We start from the raw sequence: 23791 nt of genomic DNA on the forward strand, positions 1-23791 counted from the left end.
AAGAAAACATCCACTCTCTATGTGCTCCTCTTCTGCACATTGTCAATATTAGCCTGACATCTGGTATATTCCCAAACGAGCTGAAATTGGCCAAGATCATTCCATTGCACAAATCTAATGATTTCACAGACATGAATAACTATCGTCCGATTTCTTTGTTAAGTGTAATTGCTAAGCTTTTAGAGAAAATTGCCAAAGACCAACTTGTTTTTTACCTCCACCAGTGCAATATTTTAAGTGAAAATCAGTATGGTTTCAGGAGTGACAAAAACATATCTGATGCTTTATTTGATATTAATAAATACATTAACGAGGCAATTTATGGCAACAAACGAAGCATGTTAATTTTCTTAGACTTGAAAAAAGCTTTTGACTCAGTGGACAGAAGTAGATTGTTGCGTAAACTTGAGCTTGTCGGGGTGCGTGGCACCTCGCTCGCTTGGTTCAGCAGCTACCTCTCTGATAGGCTGCAAACTGTCGCACTTGGTGAAGTGGCAAGCGATGTATTGCCAGTGGAGTATGGTGTAGTCCAGGGTTCGACCCTTGGTCCTGTTTTATTCCTCATTTATATTAATAATATTTCTAAAATTCAAACAGAAGGAAAATTAACATTATTTGCTGATGATACTCTAATATTTGTAACCGGAGCATCCTGGGAGGAGGTTAAAAACAAGGCAGAATCAGACCTCTGTTTACTAAAAAAATGGCTTGATCAAAATGTATTGTCCCTTAATATATCTAAAACAAAATTTATGCCAATTTCATTACGCAAGATAACCGAATACAAACTTGATAACCTAACTATTCATGTCTGTGGAAATCATTTCAATAACTCTTGTTTTTGTAGCAAAATTGAAAAAGTTGATTCATACAAATATCTTGGTATTGTTTTTGATTCAAAGATGAAATGGTCGGAACATGTTGAATACCTAAAAAATAAATTACGTAAATATATTTATGCATTTAGGCAACTTAGTGATATTCTCGAAGAGCAAGAAATTAAAATAGCATACTATGCATATGTTCAATCATTGTTGTCTTTTGGAATTATTGCTTTTGGTGGTGCTTACAAAACTATCTTGCAACCTGTTTTTGTAGTGCAGAAAACAATACTTAAAGTTGCTTTTAAAAAACACTTTAGATATTCAACTGACGATCTTTTTGTAGAATCGGGAGTTTTGACAGTCAGGCAGTTATTTTTAAAATTTATTTTAGTTCACATGTACAAAAACTTTGATAATATTTTTGTAAAAATTACTCATCCCCACAATACGCGCTTTTCTCGAAATGTTGGTGTAAGTGTTCCACAAACTTTCAAATCATTTTCAAATACGAATTGCTTTCACTTAACCCAAATCATTTATCGTAACATGTGTAACAGATATCAAAATGTCAACATTCTAAATTCACCCTCTCTCTCTCTATTTAAGAAGCATGTTGTGGGGTGGCTTGTTGGTCTGAGTACAGAGGATACCGAGGCCGTTATCGCGTTGGGCGGACCTGACCGTTGACCCTACACAATCACTGATACACCACTTTCACTGACTGACTAATACACTACACCCCACCTCTCCTCTTCAATCTTCACCAGATATTATAAATTACCTCTGTTTGCACAAAGAGTTTTTTTTTTTTTTTTACCGTCAATTTATTCCAGAACACTAAAAATTCAGCTTCAAGCAAGACAAATAAAAAAAAAGGTTTAAATTATACGATTTTTTTTCTGCTATATATTTTTTACTTCCCATTTAAATTAATCTTTTCGCAACTCAGTCTACGCACAGGCCCTGCCTATGTAGACTTTTTCCTTTCTTATAGAATGTATTTTTTTTTTTAACACTTTTATTTACTTATTTCTACAGTATATAATTTTTGTTTTGTTAGCTAGTTAGTAATATTTTGCTGTTTCATATTTAAGCAAAGAAAAAAAATACAATGTACTTGTCTGTAAATAATTAATGGGAAATAAAATATTATTTCATTTCATTTCATTTCATTTCATTTCATTTCATTTCATTTCAACGATAATGAGCTCACTCACAGCCTCACAGCCATCTTTAACTCTACAATCACAATCTGGTACAATGCGTAGTTTTTGAGGTGGGATAGCAAAAATATATAGTTACCATTGTTTATATAGTATATATTAAATTTGACCAGCCTTCTCACTGATGCAACAGCTGCTATGATAAATATGTTGGTTAACCTGATTGATTTTATGAATTTGCGCTCTCTTTCATAACACAAGGGACAATGGCGGATAGCGCAGAACAGTTCAACAAAATTTTATCATCTTTATTGTCCGCTGACAACAATGTTAGGACACAAGCAGAGGTAAGTCAAAATTTAAACACAACCTGTTGTACGTATCGACATAATTAGCATAATGATTCTTTAAGTATTTTGCTGTTAACACGGCTCTTCCCATTGCCACATCAACCTCGTGTTGTCAGTCATGATACCCGGGATGGAGGGAAAATTTCTGTAGTATTTAATTTATATAAATATTTTATTAAAGCATATTCTGGTTTTCAATCGTACCAAATTATTAACTCTCATCTTTGGTAATGACAACGGCAGTCAACAAAATTATATAATAATTCACGGGCCTGAGTTTTATGATTGTAAACTTAGCCTTCTAAGCTAGGCTCTTATTAACTTAGGGCTAGGTCTTTTTCTGAAGCTCAACATCCTTCCATTACCCTCACACCCTTAAAATCAGTTCATCAGTTTTGTATGTTTATTAAATCATGCTTAACTTTTGTTCTTATTTCTACCTAGAACTCATTCAAAGTCACATTGTCCCTTGGAATCAAGGTTTTGGTTCATTCCAGAACTGAAACTTGATTGGATCTAAATTAATCTTGAGCCATTGTTGAGACTAACTTGAATTTTGCTAATAAAGATGCAAAACAACTTGACCTCTTTGCCTAACAGATTTACAGAGCAGACAATCTTTGAAAGATGTTGCTTCAAAACATATTTTTTAAGGCTGTGCTCACCCTATTGGGAAAACTAAGTATAAGTTAAATAAATCACAATCCAAGTAAGATATAACTTAAGACACACTGTTAATTCGGCAGAGGTCGCACTGATTTGAAAACGTGACGAGTCGCAAACAGTCTTTTTGACCAGGTTTAATAAACCGGCCATAACTTATTGCAGTGAGAATGATTTTTTTATCCATAAGTTAGCTAAAATTATAAAAATATGATACAATTTGTTTCACTCAACTAAAATTCCTTTTAAGTCTACAGCTTCATCTTCATCATTTAAATAGTTGTCTTGGAAAATAGCCTAATAGCCTCACTACACATCCTCCTCTCTCTCTCTCTCTCTACACTCAACAATAAATGGTTTATATTACCTGTCCGTCAGTGATCCTATTGTGGTGACTACTGACAGACAGGTATAAACCATTTTATTCAATAAGTGATCCTGGGCCACTAAGCATAATTAAGCTCAACAATAGTCTAGCAATTATTCTTCGTCGCTCATCCGAATCCATGTCTAGCACGAGTGATCTCATCACCGCCAGCGCTTTCCAATAGCGTGCCGTTTACAAACCATTGTTCGATTGGGAGGTTAGCCACTGCCGAGAGACGTTTCGCTTGCCTCTTATTGTGCCATTGTAGTTTATTTTCAGATATGACAATTTTATTGGTAGGGACTGTTACAAATTTATTGTACCTAGTGTGGGGTTTAGGCTTGGATTTAATTACCTGAAATAGAATAACAATAATAAGTGTGGCATTGTGGAAGGAACCTAACCTCAAAATTATTGAGCTTGGCCCCTTTTTTGTGGTAGGCCTATCTTTGTTTTTGGTGTATCCGGGTACTTCGCACTTTTGTTTATTTAGAAATTAAATTAAACTAGATTAAAATTTGTGTCAGCATTCGCGGCCCCTGCTTTTTCTCTCATTTCGGCTAAACTGAGGGCCTGCTAGCAGTTTTCTTCAGTGCTGCTATCTATTGGGTTCTTATAAAACTACGGCCTCAAAGACTGGGACGCAGTAACGTACATGCTATACCTCTCCTATTGGATGAAAAAAAGACTGAAAGTGATGGGGTGGGGGATGGCGGAAAGTAGTTCACGGTGTTCCTGGAATGAGGCACAGTTAAACGGCTTGCACTGCCGACACATATTAAATACATTTTTAGGTTAAGAAGTTCCAACGCAGTCATTTTGAAAGCTTTGCGACCTCTCCCGGGTTAAGGAAGTGCTCACACCAACTCAGGGTTACTTAGTTAGACTAATAAAAAAACAATGCACAAGTTAGTTTCTTCACTGGCCCGTTCTTGTGTACCGGTAACTTAACTTGTGTAGGCCTAATTGAAAATCATCACTAACTTATAAAAAAAAACCCCAACATCTCTCTTAATAGGCTAAGTTAAAAAAAAAAAAAAAACACCTAACACATTCAATCCTAATTCATAATGTTAAAATCTTTGTTTTGATGAAAATGTGACTAACTTAACTTAAACCTAGGTCCTATAGTTTTCAGTAGGTTCATTTTTATTAATTTAATATAGTTTGGTAGGACGCATCAAGAATTAATTGTCATGACAGAAAATCTGGATGTGTAGAACATAACAAAAAAATGTGTTCCTTGAGAAAAAATTATTTTAACCAATGGCCAAGGTGTGTGGTGCTTTACTGAATTGTTTTGTTAATTTTTTTTTATTTGACCCAGTGACAATTTCACCTTACAAGAGTATCTGCGGCCCTAAGAACAAAAATTCTTCCATACAAACGTACTTAATTTATGAGTAATTTAACTTACATTAAGGTATTTACAAAATACTTATAGGTAGCCAACCCTCAAGATCATAATGCATGTGAAAAAAAATTGAGTAGGCCTATTAGAATTTAGAACAAAACTATAAAATGAACTTAGGCATTTATGGTTTTGTAGGATTTGTTTTATTTTATGTAGGCCCTCCACCAGAGTACTGCTTTTCCAAAATAATTGGGCCCAGGCCCTATTTGTGTTACCAAATTGTTCATGCTACAGAAAGTCAAATTGCATTAAAAAATTATCAATATTATTTCTGTGACTCTGTGGCTGTAATTGCTTCCACCATCACAACAACAACACTTTGCGGCGATCACCGTGACCATATCCTGCGATTACGTTCGTACGACAACTTTAAAAGAGAAACCAATCAAATATTATCGATGAAGAATACGCGCTCGGCCAAAAGCTATTGACAATTATTAAAAATATCCACACAATATATGATTCCTCACATACGATTCCTAGATATCATGATTGGCTGGCCATTCAGTTATTATCTCAGAACACATAAATTTGTTTTCTTATTTAAAATTAATCCTAACCTTTTTTTATACAAGTTCAGATTATTGATGTCTACATTTAACGAGACTGACATAATAGGCTCTACACTTCATAATCAACAAACAATTTTAAGCTTGAAATTTAGCAATAAAATGCAATGAGTTATGAAATGATACTCAAAAGTTTCCTACATTGAAGATTATTACAACTTATCAAGGCCTCAGGTCTAACCTTACAACGGACTTTGGTGTTTACAACGGTGGTTACAACGGAAAAAAGTGTTTATGAGAAAACTTTTTTTTAAATCATTGCTTTAAATTTATTTACTTTGCAATTTACCCATTGATATACGTAGGCCTACGTATAAAAAACAGGACTGTACTTAAATTATTGATCCTTACTACCAATTTACCTTATACAGGGTGGGGCAATGAGAACGCCACAATTTGTTTTAGCTGTCACATATTAATTGTTGCAACAACGAATGATCAGCTGTGCTTAAAACATCAATTAAACTATGCCATTTTAGTAAATATTATGCCCGAGGCTATTAACACTGAGATTTTGATGTGCAAACCTATTTTTTAAATAGTGGTTCTTGCGCCAAAACCCAGAGATTGTTTGGACCACATTCCATCCTTGGTCAACATGGCACTGTTCAGGATTGGGAAACAATGGTGAACTGGGTAAAATTATTTAGGATAAACGCTTAAACCTTAAAAATAATTGGTGGGTGCCGGAAAAACTCCTTGTAAACCAGTAAATTTGCAAAGAGTGCGAGTCGCAGTAACTCAAAGTCCAAAGAGATTTGCCAGGAAACTGTTGTTGTTGAAAGCTTTACGTTGGCTCCTTTTTTTGGAAGGGAAGGGGTTTCTAATAAGCTACTTGAAGTTCGAGGTTTTTCAAAGTCACCTTCACAGATTTGCTTGAACCGAAGCTAAGAATTGTCCAAAAACTAAAGTGATATCTGAAGAAATGCTGGAGGAGTATTTGATGGAGTTTTCAAGTGCCTAATGTCAAGTACGACTAGGACGTCACTCGCAGGATTTCGTTCTCAAGAAATGAAAAAATGACATTGTTAATGGCAAAAGATAATCTGTGTTTTGATGTGCTATTTATATCTATAGGGTGAAAATTATTGAGTTTGTACTGCTTATAAATTGGGGCGCTTTCATTGCCCCACCCTGTATATATTTGTACATTAACAGTTAACTTCTTCTATTTAAGCCTAGGGCCTACTCTATTTTAGAAAAGACAAACATTACCTACTAAATCAAATATTGTTTGTGATAGAAACATACAACTGAATGTTTTAATTGTTCCAATTCCGATAAAACTGCTTCCCTTGTTAATCTTATTGGCAAAAATATATAGTTTTAATTTTGCAATTACTTTTATTTGTGAACTGAGCTTTTCCTCTAATGTCTGAGTTATTGTATGAGAGTAATATATTTGACAAAATAGTTTAACCCTCCGAGTGTTATTTGTCGCTGCAGCGACACATAACACACTTTGTGTAGTGTTTTGTGTCGCTGCAGCGACTCACAAACACTGTTTACGGCAAAGGCTCTATGACTGACAAAATCGGATTGAACTGGATCGAGTTAGGTATCGTTTTATTTGACAGATTCAGAGCTTTCTCCGGAGGTCTGTCTCTAAGCGCTATTCATTTTAGTTCCGAAAATATTGTAGCAGACAGCTGACGTACGTATTTGTAAACAGCTTGGTTAGACTCAGACCGATGACTGATGTGTTTTATTACGTTTATCATTGTTTTAGTATTAAAAATCAAAAGTAGTGATATACGTGGTGCATTATAAGAAGATTTAAGTGATTTTGAAGGGCTGGTTGATGATCCTGAAGAAGTAGGTAGTGATATTGATGTAAATTATCAGCCAGATTCCTAGCTATGGTTAGGCTATGCATTCTTAGCTAAACGCTATGTACTGAAATCTGTTTTTTGCGCATAACTTATTTTTATTTATTTGCAAATCTACTTCCTTATATTATTATATATTTGTAATCCTCATAAAATTTAGAACAAAGTGGCTATTTTCAAATATATATAGGCCTATAATTTATACAATTTCATTGAGCGCAAACTTATTTTGTTTTGAAAATTTTCCAAAATATTTTTTTTTCCCTAAAAAATTTTTTTGAAACAAATTTCCTTATGTTCTATGTATAATATTGAAGCCCATGATTTTCCAAACAAAATGGTATATAGAACAGTATAATTAACATTGTTTTCAAGCTTCTCAGATCCGTTTTTTTGCAAATGAGCAAAAAATAGGCAGACATTAAGGCCAAAACAAGGGACACTCGGAGGGTTAAATAGAAGCAGGCGATTCGATGAAATACATGAATAATATTGTCCAAAAAAGGCCTTAAATAAAAAAAAAAGTACCATTGTATTTATAGCAGTTCATTTTTCCAATGGCTATTAATTTTACTCAAGATGTATTTTAGAACTGCATTGAAAATCACCATCAATTTAAAATTCAATGACTTGTTTCCCTATCACATCACCTCAACGGTCTTGTAATGTATATCCAACTATCAGCGACCTACATGTTTGTTCTTAATTTATGGTTGTTATCTTGCATGGTGCTTTTGATAATTAATGTACCTTGCACCTATTTAAAAGTAGTGAAAATGATTAGATGTATGGTTTCCCAATGAATACTGAATATTCTATTGCATCAAAGAATGAGTGGACTTAGTTAATCTTAAATACTTTTATCTATGTTAATGAAATGAGGAGATAGCATCTATTAATCACATAAGCTGTCTTTGACAATTCACCAGAAAGTATTTATTTATCACTATCTGTTACGGGTCGGCTTTGCCCGACATACTTTTGAGTTTTATGAACCGGCTGAAGTTGTGACTTCACTACGGGCTAACATGACCTTTTCATTGTTTTCCCGTATAGTAACAGTTAATTAAATCCATTCTTAAAGCCTAATCACCTAACCTAATTAGACATATGGGACTACTTAAGTCAAATTAAGGGAAAACATCTTCATTTGAAAAATTAACTACCTTTCTACCAAGAGCTTCAAACTGCTCTCATTGGAAAAAATCATAATATTTTTTACCAAAATACTATTCCTGTTCTATCTCCTTTCACTTATAGTTATACCCTTATACCAAATTTGCCAATAGTGCAGCTTAGTTTTCTCATAACGTTATTGAACATTGTTAGATAGGCTATCTTACAGTAAGATTAAGTAACATAAAAACCTTAATTTTGTGACATAATGTTCTCTGATATATTTGACATCTGATTAGCTGTCATGATTTGATCTCTTCCTTGATTAAAATCTATTGGTAATTGGGTGAGTAGTAGGTTTGTTTTAATTTCAACCTGTAAGCCTATTATTTGTTTTAACAAAAACTATAACTATTTTACTTTAGGTTGGCTAGTGGCAACAGCTATAACTAAATATAAAGGTTTAGAATAAGAAATTTAAATGGTTTTTTATGAAGTTACTTGTTGTATTTGGTCTAGCTTCTGTACCCGTGCTTTGCAACGGGAAGAACAAAAAAATAAAGTGTACCTGTTAACGTTTTAATGCTATTGAACATCATAGAACCCATCCTTAATGGTTAATAATTTTAAACAGCTGTCAAATTGCATAGATTCTTTTAAAATCCGAATTCCCATACCTAAGGTAAACATGGGAAATTCCAGAGCTGCTGGGTCAGAGCTCCAAGAGAGTTCAAGAACAGGAATGAAACAGAAACCTTTCCGGGAGTGTATATAGAACAACTTCCTAAAGTTTCATCACGATCCGTGTTCATCACGAAAACCAGCCTCTTATTTTAAATTTGGTAGTTATCGAGGCTTGTATGGTTGTATGGCTTGTAGTTATCTTGTATAAATAAACAAGGGCTTAAGATGGAGCTTGGGGGAACTCCACAGGGGGTAATATGCTACTCTGATAATTTGTTCGTATTTTTCATATGTCTATCCTTTTGTTTCTTTGTTTTTTTTTTCTCAATAGTCCCCTTTTAAGTCAGTATTTTTAATTCCATGCTTAATGTTTCAAAGAGTATCTTATGATCTGCAGTGTTGATTAACATTTTGTTGCGGCCAACTACTCGCGCCGCAGAGTTAATTCCTGTTGCCTTGTATTATAATTTCGGTTTAACAGAGTTCTGTTAAAAGTAAAACCCCATTGTGGGTTTTGATAATATAAATGAATAAAAGCTATGAAGAATACACTTGAAACTGTATTGTCCCACTATGTTTGTAGGAAGCATACAATGCTCTGCCGCTGGGCTCCAAGGTCGTCTGTCTGCTCAACGTGGTGCAGACTATGGGTCAGGCGGAGGAGGAGCGCACCATGGCCGCCGTCTTGCTGCGCAGACTCTTCACAGCCGAGTTCTCTGAGTTTTACGCCAGCGTGAGTAGTCTCGGTTAAAGTGTAGGCTACTCTATGTATCAAATAACTATTTCTGTGTAAGAGCAAGATTTGTGTGGAGCAGTTTGCAAACTCAAAATAGACAAAGTTAGTCCTTTGACTGACAGCTCTTCAATAGCACAGTCCTCATGTATTAACGTTAAGAATAATTTATTGTTCTTAATCACCAATACACTTAGTCAAGAGAATTTTGACTTAAGACAAGTGCAATACATTTTGTCAATAAATAATTTTACGTAAAAGTATTAAAAAGAAATCCCAGAACACAATCTTCTTGACATGTAATAGTTAACTGTAGATAACAAATGTTAAAATTATAGAAATTACAATTAAATAACTCTTTACTAAATTATATTTTCAGAATAATAAACTTATAATATGTGAATATCAGTATGTAAGGTTAGCTTAAAAATTAATTTGGAACTAAAGCACTCTTGGGCTTGAACACATTAAGAAACAAGTAGGAAGGATACATAACTATTTAACCACAACACAATTTGAATTCTTCTAAGTAACTTCCTTCTACAGATCCCCCTTTGAAGTGGTGAAATTTCAAATTTTGTTATTTAGGCCTATGTTAAGACTTGGTCTGTAAACTGTAAATCCTGACTTTGTCAATGATATGTTTTATTTAAACATTCTTGTTTTTTCTGCCCCTGAGCTATAAGACTTAATAAATGGTTTTAAGTTACCTGGGTCCTCCTGCCGTCGATAACCGTGACGGGCCCGTTCGATAGATTGATCTCGTTCGTAATATGTTTTGTACTTGTTCGTGTTTAAATGTATGTGTTTTTTACGTCATGTGTTTTTATAAACTTTTTAACGACGTCACAGAAAACGTACTACTATAACCCAGAATGCCAACCTCATGGTAAAAAGCATTAAGTGTTTTGAGAGAGCTTTGCCTGTCAATCCGTAGGCAGCGCCACCAGCGTTGCTATGCTATTGCATGGCAACACTGGTGGCGCTGCCTACGGATTGACAGGCAAAGCTCTCTCAAACCGCTTAATGCTTTTTACCATGCGGTTGGCATTCTGGGTTATAGTAGTACGTTTTCTGTGACGACGTCAACTTGACCGACATGTGAGCAAGAAGTTATCCTGCTGACTTGCGTGATCATGGTGCAACTCAGCATCGAAACCTGGTTGTAGAATTTTAACGACCATTTGAGCTACTGACAAAGGTAACTTAAAACCATTTATATGTTTTATGTATCCTTACTGCAAATAAAAGATTGATTGATCGAATGAAATTGTACATTCTTATCTACTTGCACTTTTCTTGAGTACTTGTATAAATGAGGAATCCTTGAAGACGTGCAGATGTAGGCCATAGAACATACTGAAGAAACACTGAACACACAATATTTTGTCTCCTGGGGGACTTTGTCAAGTGTAGAGAAAATTATAGAGAGTTTATAAAATGGCTCTTTAGTCTTTCTTGAGTAAGTTGGTTGTCCATCTACTCCTTCTTATCAATTAATGTATTGTCAGCTTGTGAACAATACATTTTTTTTACTATTGAAGTTTACAAAATAAATAGGTTAATTTTTGTATAGTACAATTCTTGTAGTTTTTCTTACGAGAATTTAAGAAAATGTTTCAATATTGATGTATATAATTGCTGACGTGCCAATAAATTATTTTATTTATTTATTTTTTTGGCAAATAAAGAGCTCTGAGTTACATAATTTTTAGAGGTGTGCGGATAGTGAATTTTCATTTCGGATCGGATTCGGATCGGATAGCTGAGGCTCGGATCGGATCGGATATTGGGAGGATCGGATTTGGATAGTTCGGCGCGGTTAATAATAAGCTGCATATGTATTTTTAACCTATAAAACAATGTAGGCCTAATCACAATGTAATAACAATGTAATGTGTAAAACATGAAAATCACAATTCACAACATTTATTTTCAAAAGTTGGTTGTTTGAATTAAGTACACTAGCAGCCGAAATCTTCACACAACACCTTAGCTCAGCAGGACTGATGTGAAACGTTTTGGCTTGTTTACTTGAGGTTATGTTTTATGTTGTTTCCTGGTTCTCACAAGACAAGGAGTTCGATCTCAAGTTTATTTTCACATTGTATTTCCTTACGTTTTTGGAACGGATTATTGGCCTTAAGTGGCATTTTGCGGGTTTGCCAAGTTTAGAAAACATAACTAATGCACTATAAGCTGGGCTCTAGCTCACGATTTGATGTTGGGCAACTAGGCTTTAACTCTGTAAAAGGTGTGTATCCCTGAATTTATAAATGTCATTCTACACTTATTCACTGCCAAACCTAATTCAGTAGAACATTGATGAACCGAGAATTACACTAGCCTACATAGCTTCATTACCCCAATTAAAATACCAAGATAATTTTTATAATTGTATTTAAATCGTATAATCTTAGTTTGTTAAAAATGGATTGTATGTTCAACAATTGCAGTCCATTATTGTTATGCAGTATGGTCCCAAATTATTGTTTTTGTTTTTGAAACATCACAGTTCATTTGACAAAATTAAAGTTGAAGCCCAATGTCAAGTCACGCTTGTGCAATAGTTTGTTTACAAGCTTTCTCCCTGAGACCACTGGGGTCTGATAAGCCGTCTATTGTTCACCCCCAAGAAGGTTCGACCCTCATTAGTGCCCTGCTGCACTCAGTGGGGAACCCAATACCACAAATCAATCTTTTAAATGAATAAAAATATTTGGTAATAATTGTTTTATTAATATTCACCTTGAAATTTTAATAAATTTGGTGTAAAATTTGACAAAAATCGGCCATTTTGACCGATTATTAATACAGTACCAAATACCAATAAAGTACATTCATTGGTAATTAAATAAAAGGTAAAAATTAACCGATTTTCGTCAAGTTTTACCCCCTGCTGTGCGCTATGTCACAAAAGCTGATAACGACATGGGTGATTAGTAACCATGGCAACTTGTTGAATGCGTGATGAAGGGAAACCCAAGAAATAGAAGAACAAAGAGAAAGAATAATGACGTTGTTATCTTTATACCCTTTTTACAAATTTAGTTATTGTTTTCTTTATGTAAGATTTTATGATTTTGTTTTATAGGTTTATAAAATAATTCTTTTTAACTAGTACGGGAATATCTTATAATATATCAACGTGATTCTCTTCTGAAACAGCAATACCGGATGCATAATAAAGGTCAATGACCTAAAATATCACGATTGTGCAATATTGTATTTTAATGTTGAAATTAAAATCACGACAAAAGTTTGTATATATCCATGGTTCCTATTGTTTAATCATTTAATTTGTACACAATCAATGCTAAATAATCGTGGTTAGTTCTAACTTTATTTTTTATTATTCAAAGTTTCTACACAATAAGACAATCCAAAGTCAAACCGGGCAATGAATACCCAAAAAACAATGTATCTTGTCCTGTGATTGGAATACCACTCGCCGGCCAGTCCTTTAGATTTAGGGAAGTAGTGCAAGTCTATATATAGCTTCAAGGTCTTACCCACCCCTTCCCCCTCCGGTCCTACTTGACTCACTACCCGCACTCCTTTCGAGGTCAATGTATGCTATGTGCTATGTAAGTCAATGCCCAACCCCTCCCACCCTTCTATTGTGTTGCCTTTCTATTCCGACTTTTTTTTCGGGAAACCTATTGTTTACGTAACATCACAGTAGTAGGCTAGATTTTTCAACTTTTGAAACAGTACTGTAAAAAAAACGATTACGCAGTGAGCGAGACAAGCACGAGTTGACTTTCATTTGACCATGGTAGTTCTTTTCTGCTTTATGTCTGTTCGTTCCAGATGAATCTAATCGTAAAGCAAAACAGCCGATAACGACTAAACTAGTTATCGGTATTGCATCATACGGCTTCTTTGCCGTTTGCTGTTAGGTCGTTGGAAACGTATTGCTGTAATTTTGTCCTGGGAAACTAATGATGGTTATGGAGATTTAGTTTTCTGTCCAAAACGTCAAAATATATTGTCTATCCGAAAAAGTCCGATATATAATGGATAGTGTCGGATATCGAATTTTGGCTTGGGTTGGATACGGATTGCAGAATCGAACCGAATCCGACCCGATTTTTCGGATATCCGCACACCTCTAATAATTTTCAAGGCTTAGGTTGTTTCATTTTTACATATTCTGTCTTCACTATTAAGCACAACACTTGATATTGTTATACGTAAACATATAGTACTTATAAAAGATTTGTGTACACGGTACCACAGAAAACGTACTACTATAACCCAGAATGCCAACCGCATGGTAAAAAGCATTAAGCGGTTTGAGAGAGCTTTGCCTGTCAATCCGTAGGCAGCGCCACCATGCAATAGCATAGCAACGCTGGTGGCGCTGCCTACGGATTGACAGGCAAAGCTCTCTCAAACCGCTTAATGCTTTTTACCATGCGGTTGGCATTCTGGGTTATAGTAGTACGTTTTCTGTGACGGTACACAGAACATATAACACTTTTAGCTGGGCAAACAATAACATATTTCAGACTAGCAAGATACCTACGCTGCCTAAGCAAGACTGACGAACTAATTCTTTAAATTATTATAAAAAACCTATTAGGATTGACAATGTAAATGTAAATGTATTATTTTCAATATAGGAGGAAAATAATATGAATAAAATATTCAAGTTTGGCTTTTTGAATAGTTGACCCCGGAAGGCCAGCAGCAGTTAAAGGAACGTCTGCTCCTGGCAGTACAGTCTGAACAACTGGACGCGATCCGCCGCAAAATTTGTGATGTGGTGGCAGAGGTCGCCCGTAACTTGCTGGACGACGACGGCAACAACCTGTGGCCAGAGTTCCTCCAGTTCCTGTTCCAATGTGCTAACGGACAGTCACCTCAGCTCAAGGAGGCTGCTCTGCGCATGTTCACGTTAGTACAGTTACCAGTCGTAAACTAGGCCTACTACCACATGAGTCCTCAAGGTAGAGATTTCCAATGACAGTAAATTTGATTATGGAACGAGATGAGAAATAGTTTGCTCCTTGATTTTTCAAATGAAACTTCACTATAAGTTTAAACTGTCTTCGTTGACAAAAAGTCAATAAATACAATTTTCAGGTTGCTTTACTAAAAATACCTAAGTTACATATCCAAAAATGCAAAGGTTTGCTTGACATTTATTAAATTATAAATTTGGTAATAATTAAGATTTTGAACACTTATTAAAATTATTTTCAGGTCTTGGTAATGACTGCCTAGTGGTAACAGAAGTTTACAAAATTTCAGGTTTCAACATATCTGAACTATAAATTGATGTAAATACTTACGTAAATTAACTGATGTAAATTCATGCGATCTGGAACCAGTTTAAACTCACATTGGAATCATTATCAGGCCAGTACAGTACAAAATGTTTTGTCACTTCATTTGAAGGTCGTCAACATGAATAATACAGTAGAGTCCCGCAAACTCGGCGTAATGTGGACTGGAAGGGTGCCGAGTTTGTGAAATGCCGGGTTATCGGGACTAGGGTTAAAAATAAGAACAAAACAATTTTTATTCCTTTTAGCTGCCTTATTTTTTTTTTTTTTATATTACAAGTCAGCATTAAGTCATTAGATATAGTATAACAAATCCTTGGTACGAGTTGCGAATGATTTGACTTAAGCCCATGTTTAACTCGGACTCAAAAAATCACTAATTTTCTGAGCCAGGTGATGGCCGAGTTATCCAGACTGCCGAGTTATCGAGTGCCGAGTTTGCGGGACTCTACTGTAATTAGAACTTGTACAAAAAGTATTTATTTTAATGTTCTTGTTTTCATGCCTGTGTGTGTGTGTGTGTGGAGGCCTACATGTTCTTTACTATTTAATGTTGACGACCTTCAAATTAAGCGACAAGACATCTTGTACTGACCTGATAATGATTACAATGTGAGTTTAAACTAGTTGCCTTCTGCATCGTTCTAGATCGTATAATTACCGTCCCATAATTACCCGACCTCAACCATTGTCCCAAATTAGGTTGGGACAATCTTCCGTCCTGTGTCAACTTAATTTTTGGATTCCATCTGATCTCTATCTTGATGTCTATATCTGATTCTTACAGATAATTGTTATGCATCTTTGTTTCATAGAACAGTTGTAGATTAATAACACAGTTTTTAATCTGAGAATATTAAATTTGATACGGTTGTTGTGTTCAGATACTACGTAACCTGGACTGTCTCCACTCGGGGCGTAAAGATACCGACAATGGAATATTCGTTAGTTGCCGGGTATCTTGTTTCTCCGAACAGGTCATTAGTGTGCAGATTGAAACATGAGTTTTACAGGTTTTGGTGGTGGAGTTTTTTAAATGCTTAGTGCTTATTGTAAATACTATTCCGACTTCACGTTTTTTTGGTAACAGGTGTAATAAGAGCTTTGGAAAGGCTTTTAATAAATTATATGGAAAATTAGCTTTAGAGTTAAATTACTTTAGTCTAGAGTTAAAAGTCCTAAGTAAAGCAATACTAACAATTTATATTTATTATCTAAAAATAACTTGAAACTGCACCACCAAAACTGATGTTAAAATGAATGTAGGCCCTAATATAAGCAATTTCAGCAACAAAAATGTTTCCAGTTTTTTTTTTACTGTTTTGACAATGTGTAGTAAATGAGTAAAGAAAGTATAGTAGTAATAAAGTGGTTTTCTCTTACTTATGAATAAATTTGGTGATCACTATTTGTTACTTAAATCTCTAGACTGGCGATATATTCAAATTTGTATGAAACCATTTTAAACAACAACTAATAATTACAAAATGTTTTTAGATCAGTCCCTGGTGTTTTTGGCAATCATCAAACCATGTACTTGAACCTGATCAAGCAAATGTTACAACAGTCATTAGTGGATACCTCGTCATATCATGTAAGTTACATGGTTGGATTGTTACATCCAAGATATTATAGAGGAACAATAAAAAACTTGAAATGTGATCAATATTTTCAATCTCGTCTGCCAATCCCACTCACTGTATTTGACTTTCAGGTCCGATTCCAAGCTGTGAGAGCTGTGGCTGCCTTTGTTCTTTTGCACGAGAAAGAAACCGATATTCAAAACCAATTCGTAGACCTCTTACCAGTGATTATCCAGGTACGAATTCTCCTATTTCACCTGTAGTAGTATGTTGAAGTAGAGGTGTGTGAGTGGCTCGAATTTAGAGATGAGCCGAGCCTAGCCTACAAGCTCGAGAGATCCAGCACAAAGTCGGAAAATCAAGCTCGAGTGTCTGGCAATGTTGTGAAGTTAAGCTGGAAGTGTTGTAAACCATTCACTTGCAGTTCTAACCTACAACAAGCTGTTGTTTTAAATAGGTTAGTGTATATGGCCCCTATTAGACGAGGTAGCCTGGCGACGTCGCCAGCGACAGTAGCTGGCGACGCACTGGCCACCAAACCTAGTAGCCACTTAGTAGCCAGTTGAGTAGCTAGAATTTTACTGCCATTACTCATTTTGTCGTGAGTTCTTGTCTTGTTACTTGTACTTGTTATGAGCGGTATGTTTACAATGAATAATGAGTGATTATATCTTCTCCTTCTGTTACTTCTGAAGGAAAGGAGGCAAAGGAAGAGAAAAATATACGTTCATCCAATGCTTAGTGCAAGTGAATCGAAAGGGTTATATTACACCCTTTTTGATGAGCTCTGTGCGGACAATAAAAGATTTTTCAATTATTTTCGTGTGTCACAATCCAGCAGTTTCTTCGAGTTGTTAGGTCTCATAAATGATGATATAACTGGAACTGATACTGGTTGCTGCTATACTCCTCTACAGCACAGTTCCAAATACAAGGGTGTTTTTCGATTTCACTAATAGGCCTAAAGTCTTCAGTGTTCAACTTTGTGTCGGCCAACTTCTGACACTTTTTCATGAGCTCTTCTTGCTTTTTATTTGCTTCTTTCTTTTGATCGCCTATCGGTGGCTATTCTTGCTTTTTCTTTGATTCTTTCTTTTGTACGACTTTCTGAGATTCTTTTTTTCTTCATATCTTCGCGTATCCCTTCGACTGAATCAGATGTAGACATTTGATCAACTGAAGTGAACAATTCACCCACTCACAACACAACAGAACGCAACACAACAGTGTGCAAGTACCCCCGTAATATGAACTGACCGAGTGGCGACGTGATACTGGCGACCTAGTGTAATAAGCTCCATATGCTACAACGCAGCGTCGCCAATATGGGTAGCCAGTGGCTACCGCAGTGGCGACGGGACTCGGTAGCCAGTCGGTCGCCAAAGTGTGGCTGCGTCGCTGGCTACCCTCGTGTAATAACATCTATAAGAATCAATGACCCTTGACAAGCTGAGTAGCCAGTTTGGTCGCTGGCGACGTCGCCAGGCTACCTAGTCTAATAGGGGCCTATGATATTGAGTTCAGTTGGCACATGGAGACATGACAGAGAGAGGGGTCTGGAGTTGATCTTAACAGACGTCAAAGGATAACATAATAAATTTATCTGGCCTTGGTGAAGCTTGGGTCGAAAGAGAACTGTAAATATCATAAAGATCATGTAAAAAGTCTTGAGATAAATAAATGAATACAAATTCATGGGAGTGTCAATCAATGAGAGAATCCTGAAAACCCCCAAAAAGTCGGAATGCAGTACTGAGTTAAAAGTCGAGAAAGCACCTTACCAGCAGGGTCCGGTTTGGGCAGTTCCCAAGGCTAGGTAAGGTCCAGGTAAGATGATGTTATGTTTTCAACTATGAGGTTTATGTTGTCTTTTTGATATATTTTTTATTGATATAATCAAATTATTCTATATTTTGGTTAATTCCTTATAAATTTTCCTTGTGTAAAAGGTTAAATATTTAATAACGTAAAAATGTGAATTTAATTTTGAAGTTTGAGTTTTACAGTGTGTATAGTGCTGGTTTGTACAACACTGGTCCTGCTCACAGGTCATTGCAGAGAGTGTACAGCAGCAGGATGATGATGCGTTGTTGAAGAGTCTCATAGACATGAGTGAGTCCACACCAAAGTTCCTCCGGCCTCAAGTGGTGCAGATTCTCGACATGTGCTTAAAGGTGAGATATGTCTGCCCAAAAATATCCCCAAAACAGAAAGTAGTCCAAAAAAGAGTCAAGTGGCATCATGTGAAAAGAATCGTGGAAGTTGATGCAGTAAAAAAAAATTATAGCTGTTTCAAAACAGTTTTAGCAGGTTGGTAAATAACTGCAAAAATCTGTATTGGCTTCACAGTTAGCTTTGTTAAAACAATCTTAATCCAAGTTAAACAGTCCTTTTTGAAATACTAATGTTTTTTATTATAGTGGTACTTAACAACCCTTCATAAATATTTAAATTTGTATTTTTATTTAAATTTGTATAAAGGGTTGCATAAATAATTTTGTCCCATTTTATTAGATCTTTGCTTGAATGAAGATAATTTAATCCATTGACAGTTTTCTCATATTAATATACATTTTTAATGTTTTAATTGCAGGTGTTTTCAAACGAGGAAATTATGGACTCGTGGCGTCACCTTGCCTTGGAGGTGATTGTGACTCTCACAGAAACTGCTCCAGCAATGATGCGCAGGGAAGCACCCAAGTACCTGGCTGTGCTGGTACCGCTGATCCTGAAGATGATGACTGACCTGGAGGACGATGATGACTGGAGTGTGATGGACGAGATATCTGACGAAGACAACGACAGCAACAACGTGGTCGCGGAGTCTGCACTGGACAGACTCGCGTGTAGCCTCGGTGGCAAGACAGTATTCCCTCACATCGGTGAGAACATTCCTAACATGATGAAACACCCTGACTGGAAGTTCAGGTAATTGCCTGCTACTGTTTACAAATGACAAATGACAAACTTTTATTGCCTTTAAAACATGTTACATGCATGGCATCGTTCGGAAAGAATACAGTTGTATAATAATGATTAGCATTAGGCCTAGTATACATCCAAGACTTCTATCAAAACATTCAATTGACTAGACCTATAGGTCTAATAGTCTAATAGTTGAAATATAGATTGGGTTGAGACAAATATTCTACAAACTCATTCACATCATATACAAATATCTAACAATAAACTTTTTAAACATGTTTTAAATTTCTTATCATCTAACAACTTAATATTTTGAGGAAGGGAGTTAAAGATTCTTTTATCTGTTTCAAAAGGTGAATTAATAGTAGCTTGATTGCACTGATTGACTCTCAAAAAACTATTTTGTCTAGTACAATGACTATGAACTAAACTATTGATAGGAAACTCATTTATATTAGACTTAATATATTGCAATAAATTTAACACATACAATACAGTTAACACTCCTAGTTTTCTAAAAAGTGGCTTACAGTGGGTTCTTCTTTAGGATTAAGTACCTGTTGCTAGTAGCACAGATTTAACATAACGTACATACATCGCTGTATGAAATTGTCTTCCTTATGGATCCACTGAAAATTACTGTAGTTTTCTTGTAGAGGGAGTTTTGTTTATGATATGAAACTTATTATTAAACAAATTCAAGAACTATTTTTACCTAATAATTCTTACTAACTATAAACAATTGATTTTTTTCCGGTGCTTTTATCAAAGAGTAATTGTAGGAAAATAGTAAAATCTATTTTTTTATATATCGATGTTATTGCACTCAAACATCATCAACATGACACCTTCCTAAAACAGGTATATATTTTATGATAGAATTATAAGTCTACTTGTTTTCTTTAAAACTACTTAACATAATGTATTAAGTGTTTGATGTCAGCTACTAATTACATGGAATTATGTTTGAATTTGTTGTACCAGGAATTATGTGGGGATTTAAAATTTCACTGGGAAACCCTAATTTTAGTCTGTGGTCACGGTGGAATAATGAACGTCTTCCACTGTCAGGGTGAAATTGTGAATATATCTGGTGGTTCACGACGAGATCGAGAACATCTTGAAATCATTAAAGAATATTAGAATTTGAAAAAGTTGCAATATAGACTATGCTAAAACTTCAGACTGACTGGTGAAATCGTGAACATTGTCTGCGACCACAGTAAAATCGAGAGCATTCTCCGAGGTGACGGTGAAATTGTGAAATTCGTTTGCAGTCACAGTGAAATTGTTTAAGTGTTTCAAGCTCATGATGGAATTGATATGGTTTTCGTCGAAATTTTGAACATCTTCCACAGCCACGATCGTGGCAAAATCATCAATTTTCGGCCCGTACTGATCCCTCGGGCTAACAGTTATTCAAGCTAACTCGACATGTTAGGATCCATAAATATTGCCTGCTCTATTATTTGTCTTCAAGATAGGCTTCTTGCAGTGCAATGCTTGTAGATTTTCTGGCAAACGAGAATTCTACCTAAGTATTGTAACTTCAGTACTATGTATTTGAAGGCCATTTAATGGTAGTAATTGAGTGACCAACATGAGTGATGGTCCAACATGGCCATTTTTTCTGCAGTTTTACTGCTATGTTATTGCGTTATCATTACGGTTTATGAATGATTTGTGTGGTTGTCATTGCAGTGTCTGTTAGTTTTCCCCTAATCTTGTTTGCTTCTGTAGACATGCTGCCCTGATGGCTATATCAGCTGTAGGGGAGGGGTGTCAGAAGTACATGGCCGACCATCTACCAACCATTGTAGACGCTGTTCTGCACTTTATCAGTGATCCGGTAAGTCATAGTCAACCCTTTAATTACTTATATTAAATACTTTCACGATAATCATATGTTTATAATCGTAACCAGTGTAAGCTTTCAAATGTAGGTCTGAATTCTGTCATCTCACTCTTTTATAATCTCACTCTTATATCATGGTTTCAGCATCCGAGAGTGAGATACGCAGCTTGCAATGCCATCGGACAGATGTCTACAGACTTTGCTCCCAACTTCCAAAAGAAATTCCACAACCGAGTTGTGCCTGGACTACTCAACTTCCTGGAGGATAATGAAAACCCGAGGGTCCAAGCTCACGCAGGTTTGTGGGTTTTTTCGTTTAAATAATTGTTGTCCTTCAATTATTTTTACCTTACGAAGTATATGTGTAGATTAGATATTTGATGTAACTATTAGGGGTGTGCGAGTACTCGAACCTTCGAGCTTTTTGGTCGAGCTTTTCATTATTCGGCTCGGCTCGAGGCATTTTGAAAAAGCTCGAAGTTCGAGCCGAGCTTTTAATACTAAGTCAAAACTAAAAAAACACTTAATTTGGGTCGTAATTGGAAACAATGTTATCACAATTCTACGTTGTTCAAGCATTCTTCAAGGTTTGATAAGCACGAACCTCAGCTCAGTCAAGACGCAATGATTATCGATCGTAATTTTGAGGAGATAGTAAAGAGACAAACTACCACCTATCGCGATGTCTTTCTAACACAGCTATTCGTATCGTAATATACAACGCAGTGCGAGTGCGTGATTGGCTCGTCGCTATGACGACACACGGTTGCCGTGACAACCTACAGTGCGCACTGAGCACTGCGCCTTGTGTGGGAGGGGAGATTGTACCAACAAACAATTTCAGGAATTCTATTTTGGGACGGATGAAAGATAAGGAAGAAACAAAAAGTGGTCACGTGTGCAAATGTAGTGGGCGACACAATAAGGCTGTAAACAAGTATCAATCGTCGTGTCGTGTCGTTGTTCCTTGTTTGTTTACTTTTTCAGATTCCTTATCCAGGGTGTCTACCAACCGGGAAATCCGGGAAAACCGGGAATTGTACTTAAATTTTTACTGGCCATGAAATGTACGGGAATTGTCCTTAAATGCCAGACAATGTCCTTAAATTTTTAATGGGCCATAATTTTATTGATCGCTAGTTGGTTAGGAGCACATAAAAGGTTTATCAGATGTTTGTTTACATTTTCATAATTTATTACTAGAGTAATTATGCAATAAAAATCCCATTAACAATCTCAAACCCATTAATATTTTATCACGACAATCAAGTGTCAAGTCAAGTACTTCCAAGAACTGTTGACTCAGCAGCTAGCTCATAAAAGTTATATCACTTTTATTCCTTTACAACTTCTTTTTTTATTACTAGGGTAATTATTATTAGATCCCAAACCTATTTTATCGTGAAAATAATAGCTTTATAATGGCTGTTAAATTTCACTTCTTACTTGTACTTGGCTTGAAGATTCAATTTACCGCGGCCAGTGCCTACTGCCATAAAACTGTTTATGGTTTCATATTAAACATGTAAATAATCTACAGTCTCATTTTGTAAGTTAACCCCTTTTTTATGGACATTTTATCTTTCAATTGACAAAACCACAAGCATTGTTGTTTGCATTAATGTTTTATCACTATGTAGGCCTGCTTGGTTTCAAATTATGTCATTGCATTTTCTGTATCTTTGTCTTATATTGTTGGCTATTCAGGTTTCAATGTTTTTTGTTTCCCATATATTTATTTATTGAGTTGTATGCTTTAAGCAATCAAAATCTTATGAACTAGAATGATAGTAACTTTGCTGCTATTATAACCTCATTGTTTGTTACTCAGTTTATATAGGCCCTCCTAAATAATTAGGCTTAGGCCTGGGTATTTTGATTCTTGAAAGAGTTGTAAAATATATTAAGAAAATGTAATTGAGCCTAAGATAAACAACTAATGATTGCTATGTGTCGATATTAACTTTACAAATGAAAATACAATAATCTTACTCTGTGCTTATTGCTTATTAATAGCCGCTTACCATACCTTGATTTTGTACTAAGAATTGAGTAACAATATGCATTCAAGATTTTTTTTTTCAAAAGTAGTCGAGAAACTAACGTTGTGCCAGGGCGAATCATGCCAAATTAATCCGCCTGGATCGGATAAGCTATGTTATGAAGTTTACGTGACGGATGGAGATATTTGTCGCTATCGCAGGAGACAATGATTGCGTTTCTCTGTTACACTATAAAAGCTTTAGGCCTACCTAAAGTATAGGTAGGCCTATGTTTGTTTACTTTCAATAAATTTCTATTTTGTAATTTTTAACTCTTATCTATTATTATTTACTTTTCTCTCTGGTACAACTACAGTGAATAACAAGATTAATACAGTTTGACAAATCAGGAAAATTATTCGGTAGGCCTAATGACACCG

General features: G+C 35.5%; 1 protein-coding gene across 2 annotated transcripts in view; it reads left to right on the top strand.

The window, feature by feature from the left end:
- Positions 1 to 2239: 2239 nt before the first annotated feature.
- Positions 2240 to 23791, top strand: part of LOC128991455 (importin-5) — a 62199-nt gene continuing 40647 nt past the window's right edge. For both annotated transcript variants that reach the window (XM_054414352.1, XM_054414353.1), the window contains exons 1-9: positions 2240 to 2334; positions 9563 to 9712; positions 14388 to 14614; positions 16504 to 16600; positions 16721 to 16825; positions 18638 to 18763; positions 19183 to 19517; positions 21255 to 21363; positions 21514 to 21667. In XM_054414352.1, the coding sequence (XP_054270327.1) occupies positions 2254 to 2334; positions 9563 to 9712; positions 14388 to 14614; positions 16504 to 16600; positions 16721 to 16825; positions 18638 to 18763; positions 19183 to 19517; positions 21255 to 21363; positions 21514 to 21667 (1384 nt within the window). In that variant the 5' untranslated portion in view covers positions 2240 to 2253. The remainder of the gene's footprint in view (positions 2335 to 9562; positions 9713 to 14387; positions 14615 to 16503; positions 16601 to 16720; positions 16826 to 18637; positions 18764 to 19182; positions 19518 to 21254; positions 21364 to 21513; positions 21668 to 23791) is intronic.

This window comes from Macrosteles quadrilineatus, unplaced genomic scaffold (genome assembly GCF_028750875.1).
Source record: "Macrosteles quadrilineatus isolate MER2022 unplaced genomic scaffold, UCM_ALF_1.0 Scaffold_4__1_contigs__length_99947679, whole genome shotgun sequence".
Taxonomy (NCBI): domain Eukaryota; kingdom Metazoa; phylum Arthropoda; class Insecta; order Hemiptera; family Cicadellidae; genus Macrosteles; species Macrosteles quadrilineatus.